This window comes from Hippopotamus amphibius, chromosome 2, assembly GCF_030028045.1.
Source record: "Hippopotamus amphibius kiboko isolate mHipAmp2 chromosome 2, mHipAmp2.hap2, whole genome shotgun sequence".
Taxonomy (NCBI): domain Eukaryota; kingdom Metazoa; phylum Chordata; class Mammalia; order Artiodactyla; family Hippopotamidae; genus Hippopotamus; species Hippopotamus amphibius.
In genome coordinates this window covers 182,099,045-182,123,199 of record NC_080187.1, presented here as the reverse complement: position 1 = coordinate 182,123,199, position 24,155 = coordinate 182,099,045, and the positions used below count along the sequence as shown (strand labels likewise).

Below are 24,155 nucleotides of genomic sequence, written 5' to 3'. Positions count from 1 at the left end.
TAAAGCGAACTATGACATAAAACAATGTATGAACAAAATGGAAATATCAATAAAGAGAGAGAAAAGCTAAAAAGAAATTAAAACAAAATTCTGGAGCTTCAGGGAACTGCAGAAGAGCGAGAAAGGAGCAGAGAGAATATATCAAGAAACACTGGTTGAAAACTCCCCAAATTTTATGAAGGACATGAATATAAACACCCAAGAAACTCAACAAACTTGAATAAGATGAATTCAGTAACAGCCACACAGAGACATAGAGATTCTTCAAAGCCGCAAGAGAGAAGTGAATTGTGAATCACTTCTCAATTCACTTGTGAGAACTGAATACGAGGAATCCTCAATAAGAACGTCAGCAGATTTCTCTTCAGAAACTTTGGAGGCCAGAAGATAGTGGGTGGACATGTTCAAACTGCTAAAAGAAAAAACTGTCAGCCAAGAATCCTACATTTGGCATAACCATCCTTCAAAAGTAAGGGAGAAATTAAGCCATTTCCAGGTAAACAAAAGCTAAGGGAGTTTGTTTCCACTAGAGCTGTCCTGCAAAAAATGCACAAGGGAGACCTACAAGATGAAATAAAATTAGAATAACCTGAAGCCATATAAAGAAATAAAGGTGGGCTTCCTAGGTGGCGCAGTGGTTAAGAATCTGCCTGCCAATGCAGGGGACACAGGTTTGATCCCTGCTCCAGGAAGATCCCACATGCCACGGAGCAACTAAGCCCGTGTGCCAAAAAAAGAAAAAAACAAAAAGAAATAAAGGTAAATAAAAGGGCAGTTATAAAAGCAGTATTTTTAACATTGGTTTGAAACTCCACTTTGTTTTCTACAAAATTTAAAAGAGACTATTACATTTAAAGAAAAAAAATCAATTATTAGTATAAAAGCTAAGTATTGCTGTAACTTTAGTTTATACCTCCAAATATTCTTTTCTACAAAATTTGAGAGACTAATACATTTAAAAGAAGTTTTAATTTATGTTTCTGGGCAAACAATATATAAAGATTTAATGTGCCAACAATTGAAAGGGGTGGGGTCAAAGCTGTAAATAAACAGAGGTTTTGTATGTTATTGAAGCTAAGCTAGTTTAAATTCCAATTAGAGTGTTATAACTTCAGGATGTTAAATGTAATCTCCATGGTAACCACAAAGAAAATAGCTACAGAATATAAATAAAAGGAAATGAGAAAGAAATTTAAACATTTTGTTATAATCAACTAGACACAAAAGACAAATGCAGGAAATGAGAGAGAAAAAACTACTAGGGACATAAAAAAATAGCAAAATGACAGAAGTCCCTTCTAATCAGCAATTACCTTAAATGTAAATGGACTTAACTGTCCAATCAAATGACAGAGATTGGCAGAACAAATAAAAGCACAACCAAAGACACAAACAGGTTGAACGTGAAAGGATGGAAAAAGACATTTCATGAAAAGAGCAACCAAAAGGGAGCAGGGTTGGCTATCCTAATAGCAGACAAAACAGACTTTAAAACAAAAAGGACATCACAAGAGGAATATTATATACTAATAAATGGTTCAATTGGGCAAAAGATACAACAATAAACATTTATGTACCTAATAACAGAACATGGAAATGTTAAAGCAAAAATTGACACAAATGAAGGGAGAAATAGACAGTTCTACCATAAGAGTTGGAGACTTCAATACCCTACTCACAACAATCAACAGAAGAACCAGAGAGAACATAAAGAAATAGAGAATTCAACACAGTAAACCAACTAGACCAAACAGACATATACAAAACACTCTACTCAGCAACAGAACACACATTTTTCTTAAGTGCACATGGGACATTTTTCAGGACAGACCATATGTAAGGCCACAAATTAATCACAATATATTAAAAATATGGATATCATACAAAGTATCTTTGGCCACAATAAGAGGAAGTTAAAATCGATAACAAAAGGAAAACCGGAAAATTTAAAAAGTTTTGGGAATTAAACAATCAACTGATCAAAGAAGAAATCATGGACAAAACTTAATAATGGACAAAACGTTAGCTAGAAGGACTAAAAAGACAGAGAGAAGATGCAAATTGAAGCAACTTATAAAAATCAGAAATGAAAATGGAGACATTACCATCAATTCTACAGAAATAAAAAGGATTCTAAAAGAGTAGAATGAAAAACTGTACACCAACAAATCAGATAACCTAGATTTAATGGACAAATTACTAGAAACATAAAACAGACCAAGACTAAGTCAGAAATAAACAGAAAATCTGAATAGATATATAACTAGAAAGTAGACTGAATCAATAATTAACCATCTCTCAATAAAGAAAAACCCTACAGGCTTCCTAGGTGGCACAGTGGTTAAGAATCCACCTGCCAAGGCAGGGGACACGGGTTCAATTCCTGTTCCGGGAAGATCCCACATGCCGCGTAGCAACTCAGCCCGCGTGCCACAACTACTGAGCCTGCGCTTTAGAGCCCGTGAGCCACAACTATTGAGCCCATGTGCCACAACTATTGAAGCCCACGTGCCGAGAGCTTGTGCTCTGCAACAAGGGAAGCCACAGCAATGAGGAGCCCCCGCTCTCCGCAACTAAAAGAAAGCCGGCACACAGCAACAAAGACCCAACACAGCCAATTAAATAAATTAATTAATTAGTTTAAAAAAAAAAGAAAGAAAAGAAAAACCCTGGACCTGATGGCTTCACTGGTGAATTCTATCAAACATTTAAAGAACTAATACCGATACTTCAAATTTTCCCAAAAGATTAAAGGAGTAAACATTTCCTAACTCATTCTATGAGGACAGTATCACCATGATACCAAAGCCAAAGACACTACAAGAAAACTATATATCAACATCCTTTATGAATATTGATGCAAAAAATCCTCAGCAAATATCTGCAAACCAAACTCAGCAGCATATTAAAAGGACTATACACACTATAACCAAATGGGATTTATTTCTATAAAGCAAGAATGGTTAAACACATGCAAATTGATCAACGAAATATCCTACATGAACAGAATAAAGGGGGAAAAAAATTCATATGATCATTTCAATTGATGCAGAAAAAACATTTAACAAAATTCAACATCTTTTCATGATAAAAATACCCAACAAACAAGGACTAGAAGAAAATTACCTTCACATATTTGACAATAGTGCCAAGAACATTCAATGGTAGAAAGGAAAGTCTTCTCAACAAGTGGTACTGGGAAACTGGATATCCACATGCAAAAGAATGAAATTGGACCCTTACCTAACACCATATGCAAAAATTAACTCCAAATGGATCATGGACCCTAAGAAGACCTAAAATAATAAAACTCCTAGAAGAAAACAGGACAAAAACTTCATGACATTGGATTTGGCTATGTTTTCTTGGATATGACACGAAAGGCACAGGCAACAAAAGAAAAAATAATGGTTTACTACTAATCACTTCTTCCCAACTCCGCATGCAATGACGTTATATTGACTGAAAATAACCATGGTGGGAGTAACGTTAAGCTATAAACCATTGCCTCTCTCCACCACCCAACCCCCCACCCGCCTACCGTCAAAAGCTGACTGCTAAATTTTACCAGCATGTCACTGAATATAATAATCTTTGATAGGAAGTCTTGTTATTCTGCAATAACTAACCAAGAAGGTGTCAAAATAACGTCCTGCTTGCTTACAGGCAACGTGTGTTAGCACTTGGCATTTGACAAAGATTTAACTACCTGTCACAACCACCACTTTGCAATAATAATAATAAAATTCGTAATGAAATTATGTTCTGGAATTCAAGAAGTTAAAATTGGTATTATGGATTGCTGCAACATAATTATTGTATTCATAAACAGTGGGAAAGAGATATATATTTAAGAAAACTGTTAAATTTTAATTGTTCAAAAAGAGAAGGACATAAAAAACTGAGTTTGGGCCTATAGTCATTATTACATGAAAATGTCACTAAATTAATTTTTAATACATGAAAATATTGCTGAATTAACTTCTCTCTGAAATTTCCCAAAGTTGTTTTCCAACTATTCCCCGTTAGATAAAATTTCAACATGATCTATACTCATCTATACCACTTGTTTACAAACAGCATCTGTTTTCTTGAGGCTCCCAAAGCACACAGAAAAATGAGTTTTCAAAATGAGCTTTAAAATACACTGAAGAAATAGTAAGGATAATGAACTAGCTCTCTGACTCATACAAGTACCTATACGAGAATGTGTTCCACCTAAAAGTCATATAAATACTGAGGTTATATATCATACCAACTGGTACAAAAACAAAATGTCAACTAATTATGAAGTAGATATGTCATTAACTTTTACCTGAAAAATAACATTAGGAAATAAAATATATCTTACTGTTTATAGTATATATTCAGCGTACCATAAAAATAACTATCACTTGGGAAAAGGCTACTATGTTAGTAGTTATTCTGAATTTAGGAATGGGGTGATGAGGAAGAAAAATACAGGTAATTTACTGACATAACCACTCACCATTATTGCAGATAATTTAAAAACAACGCTTCCTAAAACATTCTGCATTACTCAGCATTTACATAATTATCAAAGCCTCTATATCCAAAGTATAAAAATTTCTCATCTAAATCACACAATATATTAGAAAGTTGTTTTGCTTCTGACTTTATGTAGCATTTAAAAAATAAATGCACTCTCATCACATTAAGGACAATATAAAATCACACCTTTATTAAGTAATAGGGATAACAACTGTCCACCTCAATTTTTCTTTAAAAGATCAATGAGATTAAAAAGGTGTTAAAAAAAAGTACTTAAAAGAATGTCTCAAAAGGCTTCTACCGTGATCAATACTAAATCTGCATTCCTAAAAAACATAAATAATTTCAAAGGATGGGAAGATTCTTAAAAATTAGTGAATTCTGCTGCCTCCCGCGTCCACTGCCCCTTCTCAACTATATTAGAACAATGTGTTCTGACTTTAATTCATTACAATTTTCACTATATTAATTCTGTATCTTAAGATCACAGTAATATTAACAGTAACAGGCATACAGAAAGCAGAGTTCAATGTTTACCATATTTGTGACTGGAATAACTAGCAAACAAACTGTAGAAAACGGCAATTACATTTTTTGCCAAGAGATTACAATCAACCAATGCAGCACTGCCAGGTGAATTATTTATGCTGTAGGAAAAATAAGGTAACCTGATAAATTATTTCTGGCCAATAGGGAGTTATATCTATTAATTACCAATATTTTAAAGTAACAGGCCTGACGTAGTTACAACTCTCCCAGAATACATGACCTGTACTCACTCTTAGAACATTTTTATAAGAGGAGACATAGTACAAAATGAAATGAATAATTTTAAGTTCTGCTAAGACTACCCTAAAAGCAACTGCCAGAAGCCATTAAAAGTATAACCGTAAAAACAGTCTATAAACAGTTGTTAAACTTGAAACACATCACTAGCTAATTCTACTTATCAGTTGACTATACTTTTTTCTGGGATTAAGGAGTTCTGGAAGTATGTGAATTTCATCAGACCTCCACAGTAACCATGAAGGAGATTTATGAATTAGAGTAAGATAAATTTGAAAGTAGATCAGTGGCCCTGCCCTTATTTCTACCCTAAAGAAGATAGATTATATATTAAATTAATAAGCAGAAAAGATATTCAGTGTAAATAACAACTGTAAAGTGAATATTAAATGAAAGAGTGACTCAACAAGAATAACTACAAAAGAATATGCTGCCAAAGTAACTTGCTATCAATAACCCCTAATGGATCCACTAAGCATGTGGCTAGTTAAAGAATAAATTAAAGACTCATGTTTCAGAATCAGTACTAGAACATTTTGAACTTTTGATCATCTATAAGTGTATTGGGATTAGAAAACAATCATTATTTATCATAAACTATAAAGAAGTATAATGGAAAAAATTTTAACTAGAAAAAGCAACAACAAATTCAAAAGCACTTAAATGTTTTTATACTGACTGCCTCTAAAAAAACAAAATTTCAGACTTTTACATACCAATACACCTGGTTTGAGTAGAATATAACTGATGCAAATAGACTGACTGGAGCCAGCTTTAGGAAGGGGGCAACAATGAAGGAAGAAAAATAGGGGTATTTGGTAGAACAACTTTACATTTTAATACAGACTCTAAATAGATCTAAGTTGGTTAAGACATACAAGTCTTTCTAGCTAAATACATTTGGAACCATGAATGTTTTAATAAGATCTTAAAAGTCTTTTGAGCTAGTGGTAACAAAATGAGCAAATACTGTCTTTCTTCTAAAAAGATTAAACAGATATGAAAAAACAAACAGATGCACAGGTGAACTCTGAATTTAAGGAAAGCAAAACTACTGTTACCATAATACATTAAAATCTGATATAGATGAAGCGAGAGAGGGAAGAAAAGTGGTTTCCATATAGTACCAGGCTAAGAGTTAAAAGAGAAAGGAAAAGAAGAAAGATGGTTAATGAGAATGGATATTCTTCACATGAGTGAAAAATTTCCAAAATAAAATGATTAAGATAGGAATAACAGAAGGAACGGGAACAGTACACACACACTTCCCAGAAAGAAAAATGTTATTAAAGCATAAGAGGAATTTTGGTATAGAAATCAATTAAGCTTCTGGGCTCTGCAGCTTAGAATAGCTGGGTCTCATCCAGTCTCCATCACTCATAACCCAACTGACCTGAGAATTAAATGAGGTAATACATAGAGAGAACTCAAATAGTATCTGACACATAGTAGATCTTCAATACATATTAGCAGCAGTGGTGATGCTGGTCACAAGGTGATGCCACTAGCCCAACAGAAAAGTTGCTATGAAAGGCTGGGAGGTCAGTATTTACTTTTTTGAGTATGGGAGGGGGAGGAGTTTGAATGATAAATAAAGGCACTCAGGACCTCAAAGAGCTTGTGAATAGATTCCATGAAGCTTAACTGATTCTAAAGATAGTGAAAACATTATAATCCCCAACGCTTTTCCTTTTTCTGAAAGAAGTTCTAGGATATGTTATACAGAAAAAAAAAGGGGGGGGGGGATGCCACAGTCACTAAATAACTAAAACTTCTGAAGATATAGTCCAAGTTATTTTGGGAAATATAGAGCAAATTATTGGACTGTTTGCCAGAAGAATTTAAAACAGACCAAGCCAAAAATGGGTATAAGTACATTTCTATTTCACGAATAGCAACTAATAATTTGGGAGAGCAAAGTTAAAGACGTACTTTCAAACTGCTATGTAACTTTATTATAGATGCTACCTTACAAGTAGATAATTGCATGTTTACAAAAAGTATTATCTAAGATGTAGTAACAGTTGGTAACTACAAAGAAATTATTTTAGTAACTTTCTGAAATACCTTTGAATCAAGGAAAAAATATTTCATTTTTGAAATAAAAAATTCCAAATTAAAGTTAAATTACTTGATAACTAAAATCAGTAATATCTCAAATAGTTGCCTAATATTATGAACTTTAGTTTTCTGGATGACATAAAAACTAGTATCCTTTATAAAGGACACCAAGGCATTCTATGAAATGTGAAACTATATTGTTATCAGATAACACTTTTTTAAATAAATAAATTTATTTATTTATTTACTTATTTATTTTATTGTCTATGTTGGGTCTTCATTGCTGCACACGGGCTTTCTCTAGTTGTGGCGAGCGGGGGCTGCTCTTCATTGTGGTGTGTGGGCCTCTCATTGAGGTGGCCTCTCTTGTTGCAGAGCACAGGCGCTAGGCGCATGGGCTTCAGTAGTTGTGGCACATGGGCTCAATACTTGCGGCGCACGGGCTTAGTTGCTCCGCAGCATGTGGTATCCTCCTGGGGCAGGGATCGAACCCGTGTACCCCGCATTGGCAGGCAGACCCTCACCCATTGCACCACCTAGGAAGTCCCTCAAATAACACATTTTTAATTATTATCTAATAATAGAAATTTGTGTTAAAAGCTGGGTTCTGAGATGAATGAGATTTTAGAAAAATTATAAAAAGTAAGTGAAGGAATAGTGGTAGTGTTTCTTCTCAAATAATAAGAGTTCAGCCACCATAAAAGGAAGGGAGGGAGCCAGTATTTTAAAAATATCTGTCAAAAAGGAAAGACTGAAGAACTGCTCCAGATTAAAGGAGAATAAAGACACATGACAGCTAAACGCTACAAGATCTTGTATTGAGAGAACAAAAACATTGTAAGAACACTATTAGAACAGTTGGCAAAACTGGAATATAGACTACAGACTAAAGTAGTATATTTATGTTAAATTTCCTAAATAGAATAATTATACTGTGATTACACAATCAAAACTGAAGGCAGAGCAAAGATTTAGAAAACTAATAAAGAATACAACATAAGGTTTTATGATCTCAAATTTGAAAATCTAAGTGAAATGGCAATTTCCTAGAAAAATTATAACTTACCAAAACAGACTGAAAACAAAATAGAAAAACCGTTAGAAATCTGTAACCATTAAAGAAACTGGACCAGTAGAAAATGATGGTGAAAGGGGAAGAGATGAGGGAACTGGAGATAATATAAATAACGAAGGAGGGAACTGTCTCATTTAGGATACTGCTCTAACTCCTGGTGGCAAATTCTTGGGCACCGGCAATACATCTCTGCTTCTTTACTTGGCTCTTTCCCAAGTCCCCATAGGCAGTCAGAACTCTGAATTGCCAGAATAAAACTAAATAAGCTTAAACAATTCTCTTCACCATAAACTGCATCTGTATAATTTGGAGAGGGGCCCATAAAATTCTTTTTTTTAAATTTTAATTTTATTTTACTTTATTTTATTTTATTTATTTATTTTTGGCTGCATCGGCTCTTAGTTGCAGCATGTGGGATCTTTGTTATGGCATGCAGGATCTTTTGTTGCGGTGCAAGGGCTTCTTCTTAATTGTGGTGCACAGGCTTCTCTCTAGTTGTGGCGCACAAGTTTTCTCTTCTCTAGTTGTGGTGCGTGGGCTTCCAGGGTGCGTGGTTCTCTAGTTGGGGCATGTGGGCTCAGCTGCCCTATGGCCTGTGGGATCTTAGTTTCCCAACCAGGGATCGAACTCACATCCCCTGCATTTCAGGACGGATTCTTTACCGCTGGACCACCAGGGAAGACCCAGGCCCATACAATTCTGATGGAATCAATCTTAGTGATTTAAGAATTTAACAGCCATGAACCTTTATTAACTGACTTACACAGCAATATCTATGTAACACAAAAACCATTTGGAAACACAAGAATATCCAAAAACAATGACAGTTGTAGATCTTCAGCCTTTAAATTGAAGCAAACACACACACAAAAAGAATACATAAGATATGATTAATTTAATAAATAAGGTTAAACTTTATAAATTCAAACCTTTATATTACAGTGATTTGAAGTCTTTCAAAAGGCAATAAATATTGGAACGAGAAAAGGTCTCAAATCAATAACGGAAATTTCTACCTCGAGAAACTAGAAAATAAAAAGCAAAATAAAGCAAGCTGAAGGAAGAAAATACCAAAGAATAGAAATCAATAGAAATAGAAATTGAAAATAGATGGGGAGAGGAACTCAATGAAACAAAAAGCTGGTCTTAAGCAACCAAACTGATAAATCTCTAGTTAAGACTGACAAATTAAAAATGAATACACAAATCACCAATTTTAGGAATGAAACAGGGGATATTTCTAAATAAAGATCCTATAGCCTTTAGTACTTGAGATACTAAAAACAACCTTAAACTCAAATTAGACAGCTTAGAAGAAATGGACTAATTCTTTGAATATCAATCACATTATTATCAAAACTCAACCACCAAGATAAAAGACAAACCTGAATAGTTCTATAACCATTAAAGAAGATAAATTTGTAATTTGAAAGCTCTCAAAAAGAGATTTCACTTGGGAATTCCCTGGAGGTCCAGTGGTAAGGACTCCACACTTTCACTGCCTAGAGCCCGGGTTTGATCCCTGCTCAGGGAACTAAGATCCCACAAGGTGTAAGACGTGGCCAAAAAAAAAAGCTATCTCTACACTGAAATGGTTTCAATGGAGAATTCTACCAAATACTTTCAGAGGAACTAACAGCAGTTTTACACAAACTCTTTCAGAAAACAGAAGAGGAGGGAACACTACCCAGTTCATTTTATGAGGCCACCAATACCTTGATACCAATACCACACAAAGATGGTACTAAAAAAAAGAAAACTATAGACCAGTATTTCTCATGAACTTAAACACAAAACTTCTCCAAAAATAGTAGCAAACCACACCCAACAGTATATAAAAAGATTATACACCATGACCAAGTGGGACTTATTCCAGGAATACAAGGCTGGGTCAACATTTAAAAAATCAATCAATGCAATCTATGATATCAACAAGCTAAACATGTGATCAGATCAATTGACACAGAAAAGACATTTGACAAATTCCAACATCCACTCATGATAAAAATTATCAGCAGCTCAATAAAAATCATCTATAAAAAACTCTATAGCTAACATCATACTCAAAGGTGAAAGACTGAATATGTTTCCATTAAGATCTGAATGAGGCAAGGATGTCCACTATGACCATTCCTATTCAAAACATTCATAAATTCAGAAAGACAAATGGAAAAAAAAAAAACCAGAACTTAAAGTTCTAGCCACTGCAATAAGAAAAAGAAATAAAAGGCAAACAGACTGAAAAGGAAGAAATAAAGCTGTTCATATCTGTAGATGACATGACTGTCCACATTAAAAAAAATCCCAGATTACCACAAAACCTCACAGTTCAGCAAGGTAACAGGATGTCAGATCAACACACAAAAATTAATTCAGTTTCTATACACATACAATGAGCATGCAGTAATTAAAATTATAAACACAATACTATCTACAATTGCTCCAAGAAAAACACTTAAATATACACTTAACAAAATATATCTTTAGGGTCAATACGTTGAAAATTACAAAATGCTAATGAAAGAATTCAAAGACCTAAACTGGAGACATACCACATTCATGAATTGGAAGATTCAACACATTAAAGATGTCAACTCTCCCCAAAATGACCAACAGGTTTAATACAATTCCTATCAAAATCCAGTAAAGATTTTTGTAGACATAGACAAGATCATTCTAAAATTTATATGGAAAGGCACAGACCCTAGAATAGCTAATATAATATTGAAAAAGAAGAATAAAATGAGAGAAATCACTTTACCCACTATTAGCACTTACAACATAGCCACAGTAAAACAATGCGTGATACCTACGGGAGGACAGACAGAGTAATGGAACAAAATGGAGAACCTACATAAAAATGCTTTACTGATATAGAACTACCACACGACCCAGTAATCCCACTACTGGGCATATACCCAGAGAAAACCAGAATCCAAAAAGAAACACGGACCATAATGTTCATTGCAGCACTATTTACAATAGCCAGGACATGGAAGCAACCTAAACGTCCATCAACAGATGAATGGATAAAGAAGATGTGGCACATATATACAATGGAATATTACTCAGCCATAAAAAGGAATGGAATGGAGCTATATGTAATGAGGTGGATAGACCTAGAGTCTGTCATATAAAGTCAGCCAGAAAGAGAAAAACAAATACCATATGCTAACTCATATATATGGAATCTTTAAAAAAAAAAAAAAAAAAAGTACTGATGAACCCAGTGACAGGGCAAGAATAAGGATGCAGATTCAGAGAATGGACTGGAGGACAGGGGGTTGGGGGGGCGAAGGGGAAGCTGGGACAAAGTGACAGAGTAGCACAGACATATATTATACACTACCAACTGTAAAAGAGAGAGCTAGTGGGAAGTTGCTGTGTAACAAAGGGAGATCAACTCAATGATGGGTGATGCCTTAGAGGGCCGGGACGGGGAGGGTGGGAGGGAGTCGCGGGAGGGAGGGGATATGGGGATATATGTATAAATACAGCTGATTTACTTTGGTGTACCTCAAAAGCTGGTACAAGACTGTAAAGCAATTATATTCCAATAAAGAGCTTAAAAAAATTATGGACCACTTAATAAAAAAAAATGCTTAACTGATGTTTAACAAGAGTACAAAAGTAATTTAGTGGAACGAAAACCTTTTCAACAAGTGGTTGGAAGAAATTGGACATTCATAGGCAAAAGAAATGACCCTTGACCTAAGTATCACACCTTATATAAAAATTATCTTAAATGGACCACAGACTTAAATATAAAATGTAAAACTTAAAATAAGATAAATCTTCAGGACTCAGGGTTAGGGAAAGCGTTCACGAACTTGACACCTAAAACATGATCCATGAAAGGAAAAACAGATAACTGAACTTCATCAATTTAAAACTCCTCTGCAAAATATCCTGTAAAGGTTAAAAAGACAATCTGTAGACTGGTAGAAAATATTTGCAAACCATATATCCTGACAAAGGACTAGTATCTAGAATTAAAACAACAACGACAACAACAACACCCTTTCAAAACTTAACACCAAAAAAAGCAAACACTCCAATGAGAAAATAGAAAAGGACACAAACAGATATTTCACCAAAGAAGATACAAACAAGCGCATAAAAAGATATTCAATCCTAGCCATGAGGGAAATGCAAATTAAAACTACAATGAGCTACAACTACACACCTATCAACACAACTAAAATAAAAAATATTGACTACACAAAATGCAGGTAAGAATGCCTAAAAACTGGATTGCTCATACATTGCTAGTGGAAATTTAACATGGTTCAGGCCACTCAGGAAGAAAGTCTGGCAGTTTCTTATAAAACTCAGCATAAAGCTACCACACAATCCAGCAACCGCACTCTTGGTCATCTATCCTAGAGAAAAGTTGGCACCTATATCTTGGACTTCCCAGTCTTCAGAACTGTGAGAAAAAAAATTTCTGCTCTTTAAATCAGCCAGTCTACTGTATTTTGTTATGACAGTCAGAGCAGACTGATACAAGAAGTCTAAATCATACCATCATAGTGTATACCTTAAACTTAAAAACAAGAAACCTACTACATAGAAGGCTCTCAAACAGCTGTTGATTAAAAGAATATCAATCAACCAATCAACAAACACATGCTACATTCAGATTATAACTTAGTAAGGAAATATTTAGAAAACTACTAAGGTCAATAATTTGAGATCAAAGATTTTCGACTACAGTTTAGCTAGCAGGGAGGCTATTAACCATTATAATAGTTTAATGGCAATGGGGATGTAATGGAAAGGATGTGAAACATATTGCAGTCAGGTATAAAGGGGAAAGAGGAAGCCAAGATAATCATGATGAACCTGATAGACAAGATCAACCAGTATAAATCAATAACTAAGGAATGAAGTGATGTTAGTTCAAAACAACTGAACAAGAAACAGGAAGTATAGTGTAGTCTGTGAGGAGAGTGCTGAAGTAAGTGTTAAGCTGACGATTTCCTAAAAAGAGGAAATAAAAGCAACCAGGAAGGTAATATGGGATATATTCTAAATCCTAATTTTCAGGAAACCGCTGACACACACACATACAGGAAACCGCTAACACATACAGACCAGACACACACACAGACACACAGACACACACACAGAGCTACTTTTTGCTCCAAAAGAAAGAGAACAGAAATGCAGCAAGGCAGAATTTTTTCCTCTTCAAAGAATATTAGTAATATTAAAGAATGAACTATTTAAAAACTGCTAGGAGAAAGTCACAAAAAAATTCATGGTTGTACAGAAAAGTAATTAATAGTATAATTTATTTTCTTTTCAATGGATTGACCCTAAAATGAACAGTTATTCTAAACTAGATGAATGTTATTATTATTAGCATTTCTTTCAATTACAGTCCTTTACAACAAAACTGGTCTGCTCAAGGTGCTTCCCCTAACTCAGTTTTCCTATTTGTCCACCTACGATTTACCTGTGACAATAAAAGGGAAATTTTTCCTGCCATTACTATTTCCTCAGGACTAGCAAGCTGTATGGACACATTCTCTATTCCACATAAAACTTGTAATATACTATCTTTATAGTTATTTAGTTAATGTAAAAGATAGGATAGCATTTCCCTAAGTTCAATGCATGCTTTTAGTGAACCATGAGTAACTCGGGAAGGCAACATCATGGAAGTGCTGTCTTTGGGAAACAGGCAGATAGATTCAAGAAGGTAAGGGTCAGATTATGTAAATTTACTGTGGTGAAATTAAGGAGATGAAACTGTCTCTAGGAATTCTGAGGAAACTACTAAAGGAATATTAGACCCAAGCTTTAGAAAGTTCAGTATTGTAAGCAATATAAAAAAGTCAGAGAGAGGTAAAACTGGGCCTTGAAAAAATACTAGAAGCTTCATCCACAATAATAAGGACAAGACTGAAGAGGGGTAGAGATGAAAAGGATGAGACAGATTTTAGAATAAAGAAGACTTGATTGACTAAATGGAGGAATCACTAATTCCTAGGTTTATGACTATCGTTGATGCACACTTTGATACCATTCACCAAATCCATAAAAAGTCCAAGATCTTAAAGAGTGTAGCATAAGAATTTAAGTAAGAATATAGATGTATCCTACTTTAAGAATACTCAAGATTTGAAAATCTGAACATATAAACTAAAATATAAGGCCTTGTTCATAACAGAAATCTTTATTCAAATGTTACCTAGATCTTCTCAGTAAGACCTTCTTTGGTTACTCTATGTGAAACTTTAACCTCCCCCACAAAAAACTCCCTATACTCCTTTCCCCCTAGCACTTAAGACTATCTAGCATAATATTTATTTATTTATTTATTTATTTATTTATTTACGGTAGCATTTCTCCATCCCTCACCAGAATGTATATTCCCTTAGGAACTGGGATTTCTATCTTCGTTCATTTACATATCCCCAGTGCCTAGAACAGCGAGTATCTAGCAAATGGTAGATGTTCGATAAATATTTGTTGCATGAAAAGACTTACCTCTAAATACTGAATTTTCCCTTTTAATAATGTGGACTCAATGAGGTTCCTTTAGTGCAAGGTAAGATTAAAACTCAGCAACATACTGTCCACTGAAATATGAATGAAAGAGTGGTTTAAATGACTGACAAGGAAAATTCAGATTGGATTAAAAAAGAAAATAAAAGATACTGAAGGAGAAGGAATCTAGAGAAATGGGAGGCACAGATAACAGAGTAAGCATGAAACTACAGAGCAAGGGATGCAAAATAAAATAGAAATGACAGGAAATTGCAAAGTTCCTCAAATGGAAAAGTTCGGGTAACAACCAGATCCAGGAAAGTAGCCTGCTGAAATGAAGACTAGAAGATCAGACCATGCAAAGAAAAGTAGCCAAGAAGGATGATGAGGCTCAGATGTGGAAAAGCTGGCACTGAAAAGGAATTGCTAAGATCAGTAGATGAAAATAAAAGCTAAAGGATGGTGTTCTGAGTGGTACAGAGTATCAAAAAAAAAAAAAAGTATATATGTGGGTTATATAGTAACATTCTGTGAGGGCAATAAGCAACAACAAAATCTCCCATTCCATTTATTCCCTAACTCTGTAATATTATGGTGAACAGGAGAACCAGTATCTTTCAAGAGATAGAGCTGCTGAGTCCTAAGGGGAAAGCTAGTTAATGGGAATTGGTTACTTAGTGGAGGAAGAGTGCTGCAGAAGGACTGAAGTTTCACAATGGAATAATTCACAGAGGCACAGTGGGAAAAGCAAAGCAGAAAATTGTCACTCTGTACTTTTATAAAGTTCAATCCAAGGCAGAAAGATATTTCCTTGGTCTTTTGGGGTTTCCCATGGTGGAAAGGAGGATAAGTCTCATTTTTAACAAAGCTACTGCTATGTTATAATCACTTATTTTCTTCCTAAAATACAAATACTCTAATTTTGCTTTAGGATCTAACAACTATAAAGAAACTCCATTTAAAAAAATCTCTCTCTTTAAACAACAGAATATCTCAAAGACATTTTAATTTTTATAAACCACTTTTTATATACAACCTAATGACTTATTAATCCCCCCCAAAATTCCTTAATCTCTCTGGCAACTTCCTAAACTTGACATCTCCTGTTTTTTCCTTTCTTCATTTCAATTACTATCCTTATTATAAACTCCAAGTTTATAATGATAGCTATCTTATAAGTCTGCTTTGACATTGCACAGTGACTTTTTCTACTTTCTTTTTTTCCCCCCAGGGTGTGTGCAGGGCCTGCACTCTGCCTTTTTCTACTTTCCACAGAATGTCTTAAGTACAGAGGTTGTAAGAGTCTTACTGTAGCTTTCTATGTAACCAATTTGATTTTTTGTCATCTCTTAGCACACAACGTTCTTTAAAAAGCACAATAACGTTCATTAGTAAATTTATAATATTTTATTGCCCTACTACAAAAGCTTAAGAATGCTACTTTAGATCCCCATGGTTATTAAAAACTTTGTTTAGTAGTAAATATTTTAGCAAAATTTTAACATCATTATTGAAAGTTTATTCAGGCACTAAAGACTTTAAAAATATATTATAATTCAGTGTTTTACATTTTCCTATCACATGCAATTCAACTAAAAATGTCAAATAATTTAACCTATACATATGGTAAGTTGATAAAATGTTCGTCTATAAAATACAAACGTCACACTAATAGAGAAGATCCACTATAGAAAAATGAATGCAAAACAAAGTTTCTATCACGGGGAATCTGAAGCTCTACAGTAAAGATTATCTATACAAATTAGTTTTGTATAGAAAGCATTTTAAAAAATGTGATCTAAGATAACACTAATTTATATTAAAGAATTAAGGGTAAAATCAAGGCTATAGAGATTTAGAAGGAAATGAAAGATACAACTAACACACATCAAGAAATCAAGGGGCTTCCTAGGTGGCGCAGTGGTTGAGAATTCGCCTGCCAATGCAGGGGACACAGGTTCAAGCCCTGCTCCAGGAAGATCCCACATGCCGCGGAGCAACTAAGCCCGTGCACCACAACTATTGAGGCTGTGCTTTAGAGCCCGTGAGCCACAACTATTAAGCCCATGTGCTGCAACTACTGAAGCCCACACGCCTAGAGCCCGTGCTCCGCAACAAGAGAAGCCACGGCAATGAGGAGCCCGCACACCACAACGAAGAGTAGCCCCCACTCACTGCAACTAAAAAGAAAGCCTGCGCACAGCTAAAAAGACCCAACACAGCCAATAAAATAAATAAATAAATAAATTTATTTTAAAAAAAAAGAAATCAAGAAAAGGGGTTCTGAGAATCTATCTTCGTCAGAGACCATTCTATCCTCCCCAAGTGTCTGGGAGAAAGTACTTTCATTATCTTGGGCTACAACATCAAAGCTTGGTGTTTTTTTAGTTTCTCCTGAATTATGAATAAAGTATGAAAGTCAATTATGTAAAGCAGTACTTTCCGACTTTTTCCTCAGGCATACTCAGAAAAATTATAAAGAGGAGGAGCCTAATAGTTGAGAAGCAAACAGCCTGGAAGGCTCCAGCCACTTTTACCTATTCATGGTACACAGCTTAGGAAACTCTAATTTAGATCAGCAAAAGGTCAACTTGGGAAATAAACTCCACCTTTGTAAGTATCACAAAAACAAGCAAGTTATAGGTAAGCATCATAGGAAATAATTTCAGGTCACTCTGAATGAATGAATGAATGAATAAGTACTGAGCCAATTACACAAAATGCCACCCTCTTAAAAACATCCTCATTCGCCTGCCCTTGATTTGTGCTCCCTTTATTTTAAAAAAAAAAAAAAAAGTGAAATATAACCCTCTGGGAACTGTAAAAAGACATTTTTAGTACAAGTAATTGTAAATCTAAGACTGGAAAAATCTTCCCCCAAATGCTTTCACTCTTCAGAAAAGCCATATTTCATCTTCAATGCTGTTACTAGTACTTTTACTATTATAAACTCTCTTTAAAATATTATCTAGTATTTCTTTATTAGCTACACAAGTGGCTATAAGTACCTCATTATTAATTATCCATTCTTTCTTAAAGGGCACAAATTTTTTCCTGAGGTATGAGGGGCAGGTATCTCACTTCATTTCTAGAATTCATCCAAGGTAGAAGATTCTAAGATGTGACCCAAAGACAAAATGGGTAGTGAATACAGTTTGTAGCAATATCTTTTACATGATTAACTATTAAAAAGGAACAATATTAAAATGCAGCTTACTCATCAAGAAGGATTTTAAAGAAAACTATCATTAACTTTGTAAACTTACGGATTCAAAAGTCACAGTGCACATCTTTTTTATATTACATAGAACACAGAAAAATGGATTAAAATAAAATCAATCAATAAAAACATGTACAGAAAAGGAGATTAATGACCCCAAAATGCAGTGATAATGTAAAAGAATGCATACTTCAATTCTTTAATTGCTTTAGAAGTATCTTAGAAATGAATTATGCAGGAGAGGGGACCAATTAATCTGCTATCCAGTCTGTCTTGAGACTTCACGAGACTGCTATTTTCAATTTATAGCCATGTGTTATTCCTCTGCCTTTGATCATTCAATTCCCTATAACCTAAAATGCTTATAGCTATTCTCTACAAGAATTAAGACAACCCTCCAATTGAAAGTAATGTTTTTTTTTATGTCTACACTGAAATATAGCTATCATTCCTGTTTCACAAATAACAAGCTTCCTCAGGGAGAAATGGTGAAGTGAAACAATAGTTCTGATTCCTAGGCCAGTGCTTCCATCAAAAGAACTTATTTTCTTGTTAGTCTATTATGATTCTACACTTTAGGATTAAGTTAAGGGCTCTTTTTTTATGTCCCGTCATAGGAAATAAGTTTGTATTATGTCTGAATCCCAGGCTTATTCTCTCTAAGCTTATGTAAAAGCCACACTCTGAGCAACCATCTAAAACATTAATCTGAGCTTATCTCTGACTAGCCTCACTCCTAGTGATGCAGATTTGGTTCCTTCCTTAATTATCCTCAAGTAAACTGTCCATGTTCATCAATAAAGCCAATACAGTAGTGCCTTGGTATCCACAGGGGATTGGTTTCAGTACCTTCCCCTCCACCCCCCTGCCCTGATACCAAAATCTGCAGATGCTCAAGTCCTTATATAAAATGGCATAGTATTTGCACATAATGTACACATCCTTCCTTCCATGTACTTTAAATCATCTCTAAACTATTTATAATATCTAATACAAAGTAAATGCTATGTAAACAGTTGGCAGCACAAGGTAAATTCAGGTTTTGCTTTTTGGAACTTTCTGGAATTTCTTTTCCAAAAATTTTCCATCTGTGATTGGTTGAATCCACAGATGTGAAACCCATGGATGCATAGGGTCGACTGCGTTCTGTTTCAATCTGATATTTTTTTCCCTCTATTTCACATCTAGGTCATCTTTTCCTTGTTCTTATGCTTTTTCCAGCAAACTTTTTTCTCCAACTCTTTTTCCACCTTTGATTTCTTTCTTCTCTTTTTCCATCTTTACCATTAAAAGATGCCAGATTGTTGCTATCTTACTCAGCTTCTAAAATCTACAGCTTCTCCAACAACACTCCCCGGTTATCAACAGCTCAGACAGAAAGCATTACACTCCAGGACAGGCCCACTACAGGCTCTTTCTTATAAGTCTACAAGCCTTATTTTAAATAAGCATTGGTATATGCCTGCTACCATGTTATCCAAGGCCAGAACCACATTTAAATACTTAAAATTTTAGAGATGACATGTTACATTTATTATATTCACTTCCAACTTCAACTGGAGTCTCCTATAGTCCTAAAACCACATTCTGGTTAACTGAGATACACTGACAGAAGTGAATGCTGAACTCACAAAAAATCAGAAGGCTTTCAAGATGATTTAGGAAAACTCTCCATTTAACTGAAGCAGAAACTGGAGCACAGACAAGTTATGCAACTTTTTTAATTACTGAAATAACTCAACAGTAAAAAATATCCAGAAACCAAGAACCAAAATTAAAAGTAGGTTTATTCAAAATGTTCATGTATGAAGGAATTAGTCAACACTTAAAGCACATTTTCAATAGAAGTAATACTATACATGCTGAATGAGCTCACAAATTAGTCCACAAATATATAAAGGGAATAACAGTTATTTTCAAGAATCTTGGAAATTTTGGACACTTTATTCTCATTTTGCTTCTAAGCTGTATGCTCTCTGCTTAATGCAGGAATGATATTAACATTACTCAGTTTTTCAGATATGATTAGAGTATTTTTTTGGCTCACAAATGAAATAGCAGAGAAAGATCTTTCCACACTACTTAAGAGAGAGTAGATGTCTAACATCATCAAAGGGTAGATTCATCAAGTTTAAAAATATATGAATGCAAGAAAACACTAGTCTGGGTAGAAGATAGTAGAGTTAAAACCTAGGATGGCCACCAGGCAGTCATATGATAAGCCTAGATTGATAAGATATAAAGAGAAAAAAATTGAGAACACAAGAGTCTAGGGTAGGGGCCAGCAAAATGTTTCTGTAAGGGACCAGATTTACAGTCTGTTGCAACTATTCAGCTCTGTCACTGCAGTGCGAAAGCAGCCAGAGACAAAATGTAAACAAATCAGCTCGGCTATGTTCCAATAAGACTTGACTTAAAGACACTGAAATTTGAATTTCATATAATTTTCATCTTCATAAAACTATTACTTTTTTATTTTATTTTTTTCAGTCATTTTCATTCTTAACTCATGGGCTGTACAAAAACATGTGACAGGCCTGGATTTCGCCTGTGAACTATAGTGTCAACCTCTAGTCTAGGAAAGGGGTGGGGAGAACGGGAGGCTGGTGCATCTGATTTAATAACTAGGGGGATTATTCATGAATGTTCTTGCATTAAACCTAACAGAAAAGCAGCTCCCCTCTAACACATGCACATTAACATCAGTCCCAGTTGCAAAGAAACAGGCATATTTCGCTGTCTTTAAAAGAGCTACAGAAACAATCGTTGACCCCAGACAAAAATAATTTTCATAAATAAATAGTATACTAATCATAATTTTAAATAGAGAATTCATTCTATAGAATTTAAAAATTATAGCAACAGATGCATTATTCATTACCATTTTGTCCCTGAGTCGCTCTCCACGGATAAAAAAGTCAGCACAGCCATTCTCTTCCTGGTGAGGGACTTTGAAGACAGTGACGCAGCTTAGTCCACTCCCTCCAAGTGGTAACCATCCACCACTTGAGTCATCCCGGGTCATCACCACAGCTCGCACTCGTGCATAACTATTACTAAAATAAATGCAAAGATCAGAAATTAGCTTTTCCATAAACAAAAAACAGCCAAGATGTCAGTCTTGTTTGAGAAACCAAAGACCACATCAATTAACATGTGGTGACTAAAGTGTTTATTACTTCCATGACAGTCCACAGAAAGCAACCTAATTCAAACAGGTCAAAACCCACAGAGTAACTAACTTAAAGGTTAACCTTTATTTTGAAGACCAATCTCACAATAAAAGACTACAGAACTCTTATTTCAATTCATCATTTGAGTAGTTCAAGCACATTTGATTGCAATGGAACAAGTAATGAAGGATCCCAGAGACAAATACGGTCAAACTACATAGGCCACCATCAAAGTTGTTTAATATATGTCTACCTCCTACGATACACCAGGACAAATTACTTCTGTATTTTAGCACATTTAATTGTGACATCTCTATGTTTCTAACATTTCTGAAATAAAAATAAAATGCTAACACAAACCTGCTTAGCTCAGGACCATTTTCAATTTTTTCTAACAACTGGAAATCTAAATCGCACAAATATATATAAACGTTTTATTTTAGTAGCTTATCAAGCAAAAGGGTCTTTCATGCACTCTTTTTTGGCAGACTATTCTTAAGAGAGACCATATTCTAGTTCCACTCAGAATCATTTCCTATTATTAACCACAATTATTTTTTTACATAAAATCAAAGAAATACGTTTCACATACCAACATTCTAGATAACTGACATCTAAGCATTTTAGTTCTAAAACTTTTTATATTATAATTATTAATAAAATCCTTTCTAAAAGTCCTATACCTTCCTGACTTCTTATACAGGTACATTGAATATAACTTAAACATGTCTTGGTTACTAGGACTATCAACTGAGGTTCAGTGTAACAATTCTGTTCTACTTAGTGTCTCTGTATGTTCTGTTAGGTTGCCAGTTGTCATTTCTGTTGTCAGAGTGCTTGTCTGAGTTCTGTCCATTGCTTTTTGTCTACTTTACATATTTATTTTATTGAGGTATATTCTACATATAAGACATATTGATATTAATATAAAATTCAACAAATTCTGACAAATGTACACATCTGCACAACCAACATGAAAATCAAGATACAGAACATTTTCATGACTCCAGAAAATTCCCTGAATCCTCCTTCCCAACAAACAGGTAACCTAGGTAACCACTGCTATTCGTGGTTTCTAATATATGCATTAGTTTTGTCTGTTATGGGCCTTCACATAAATGGAATCAAATAGAATCACCCCTTTTGTCTGCTTTCTTTCACTCATTATATTATTATATTAGTACTTCATTCTTTTTTTTTAACAACGAAGTAGAGTCCTCTCTCTGAATATATCACAATTCATTGATTCCTTCTTACGTTGCTGGGCATGTGAGATGTTCCTAGTTGTTGGCTATTATGAATAAATCTGTTATAAACCTTCTTGTATAAATCTTTTTGTAGACATATGTTTTCATTTCTCTTGAATAATTACCTATGTATGAAATTGATGAGTCATAGGGTAGTATGTTTAACTATATAAGAAACAAACTTTTTTCCAAAGTGATTGGACCATTATACATTCCTATCAACAATGTATGACAGCTTCAGTTGCTCCTCATCTGTGTCAACATTTGGTGTTTTCAGTTTTTTAAATTTTACTCATTGTAGTAAGTATAAAGTGGTAACCCACTAAGATTTTAATATCCATTTTCCATGATGGATGCATGATGTGCATTTTTTCATATGCCTATTGGCCATTTACATGCCTTCTTTTTAAGTCTTTTTCTTAGTTCCCCAAGCAGGGATCGAACCCATACCCCCTGCAGTAGAAGCACAAAGTCTTAACCACTGTACTGCCAGGGAAGTCCCAGTCTTTTATTTTGTATTATGCTGAATTTTACTATTGAATTTTTAGAAGTTCTTCGTATATTCTCAACACAAGTCTTTTGTCAGAGAGCTATACACTTTTAAAGCTGCACTGTGTTGGGGTTTAGTAAGGAGCCTAAAGTCAAACTTTATTGAGTTGGATCCTAGCTCAGCAACTTACCTATGTCCTTTAGAAAGTTACAATACCCACCTTTAATAAACATAAACAATGCCTGACACTATACAAGTTGTTATTGTAAGTTAATTATTACTAAAACAAAGAATTTAAAATTGAAGTAGTTGTCATACTGGTAATTCAAAGCCAGGCAGGAGCTGGGAAAAAATAAAATTTACAAGATCAAACATAATTCTCATATTACTAGGGTCAAAATAATTCTTTGTATAGAAGTTCTAAAAGCCTTTAGATTTACAGACTTGACTATTCTGTCTAAGCTTTTCATTCAGTTGTTTAGAGGCTCTGATTCTTGCCTGGGGCCAATTCTTATCAATCTTCAGTTCAGAGAACTGGCCAGAGGAGGTATGGGTGCATAAAGACTGGGCTGAGGTAGATAGCAAATTGGAATCCTCCTCCTGGGAGGAGATGGAACAAGTACCTCTACTGTAAATAAACATGACATGCATCCCAAAAGGTGGAGAAGCTTATTACAGTGGGAACCATCTTGGAGGGATAGAAGTAATAGTAAATGAAGGTTACTTGGTTTATCAGGAATTTAAGTCTAATGATATACCAGAAACAGCACATAACAGACATATTAGGTTAAGATAAATATTTGTGAATTGAACTCACTCATGTAAAGCTCAGCACATTTGAGTTCAGTGAAGTTACAAAGTCACAAGGTAGAACTTGGGTCAAAACCAAAATTCAAGTTTCCAATGATCATTTAACTGTTTATTTTACTATAGGATCCTGACTCTTCCTTTTCACCTAATTATGTAGTAAACTAGAAAATTTAAGAATTTTATACTAGATTCTATAAGACTAGGGAGACCCAAGGAGTAAAATAAACCAATTTAGAAACTCAGAGTATATTTTAACTTCAGAGTTCAGGAGCAGTTATCCTCT

The 24,155-nt window shown here is 34.5% G+C and overlaps 1 protein-coding gene across 2 annotated transcripts in view; it reads right to left on the bottom strand.

Moving 5' to 3' along the window:
• SPRED1 (sprouty related EVH1 domain containing 1) overlaps positions 1–24,155 on the bottom strand; it is a 114,611-nt gene that overhangs the window by 44,960 nt on the left and 45,496 nt on the right. Inside the window, exon 2 of one of the 2 annotated variants that reach the window (XM_057722509.1) lies at positions 21,034–21,208. In XM_057722509.1, coding sequence (XP_057578492.1) covers positions 21,034–21,208 — 175 coding nt within the window. Of the gene's footprint in view, positions 1–21,033; positions 21,247–24,155 lie in introns of those variants that run through there. The other variant, XM_057722508.1, reaches the window with a different exon arrangement.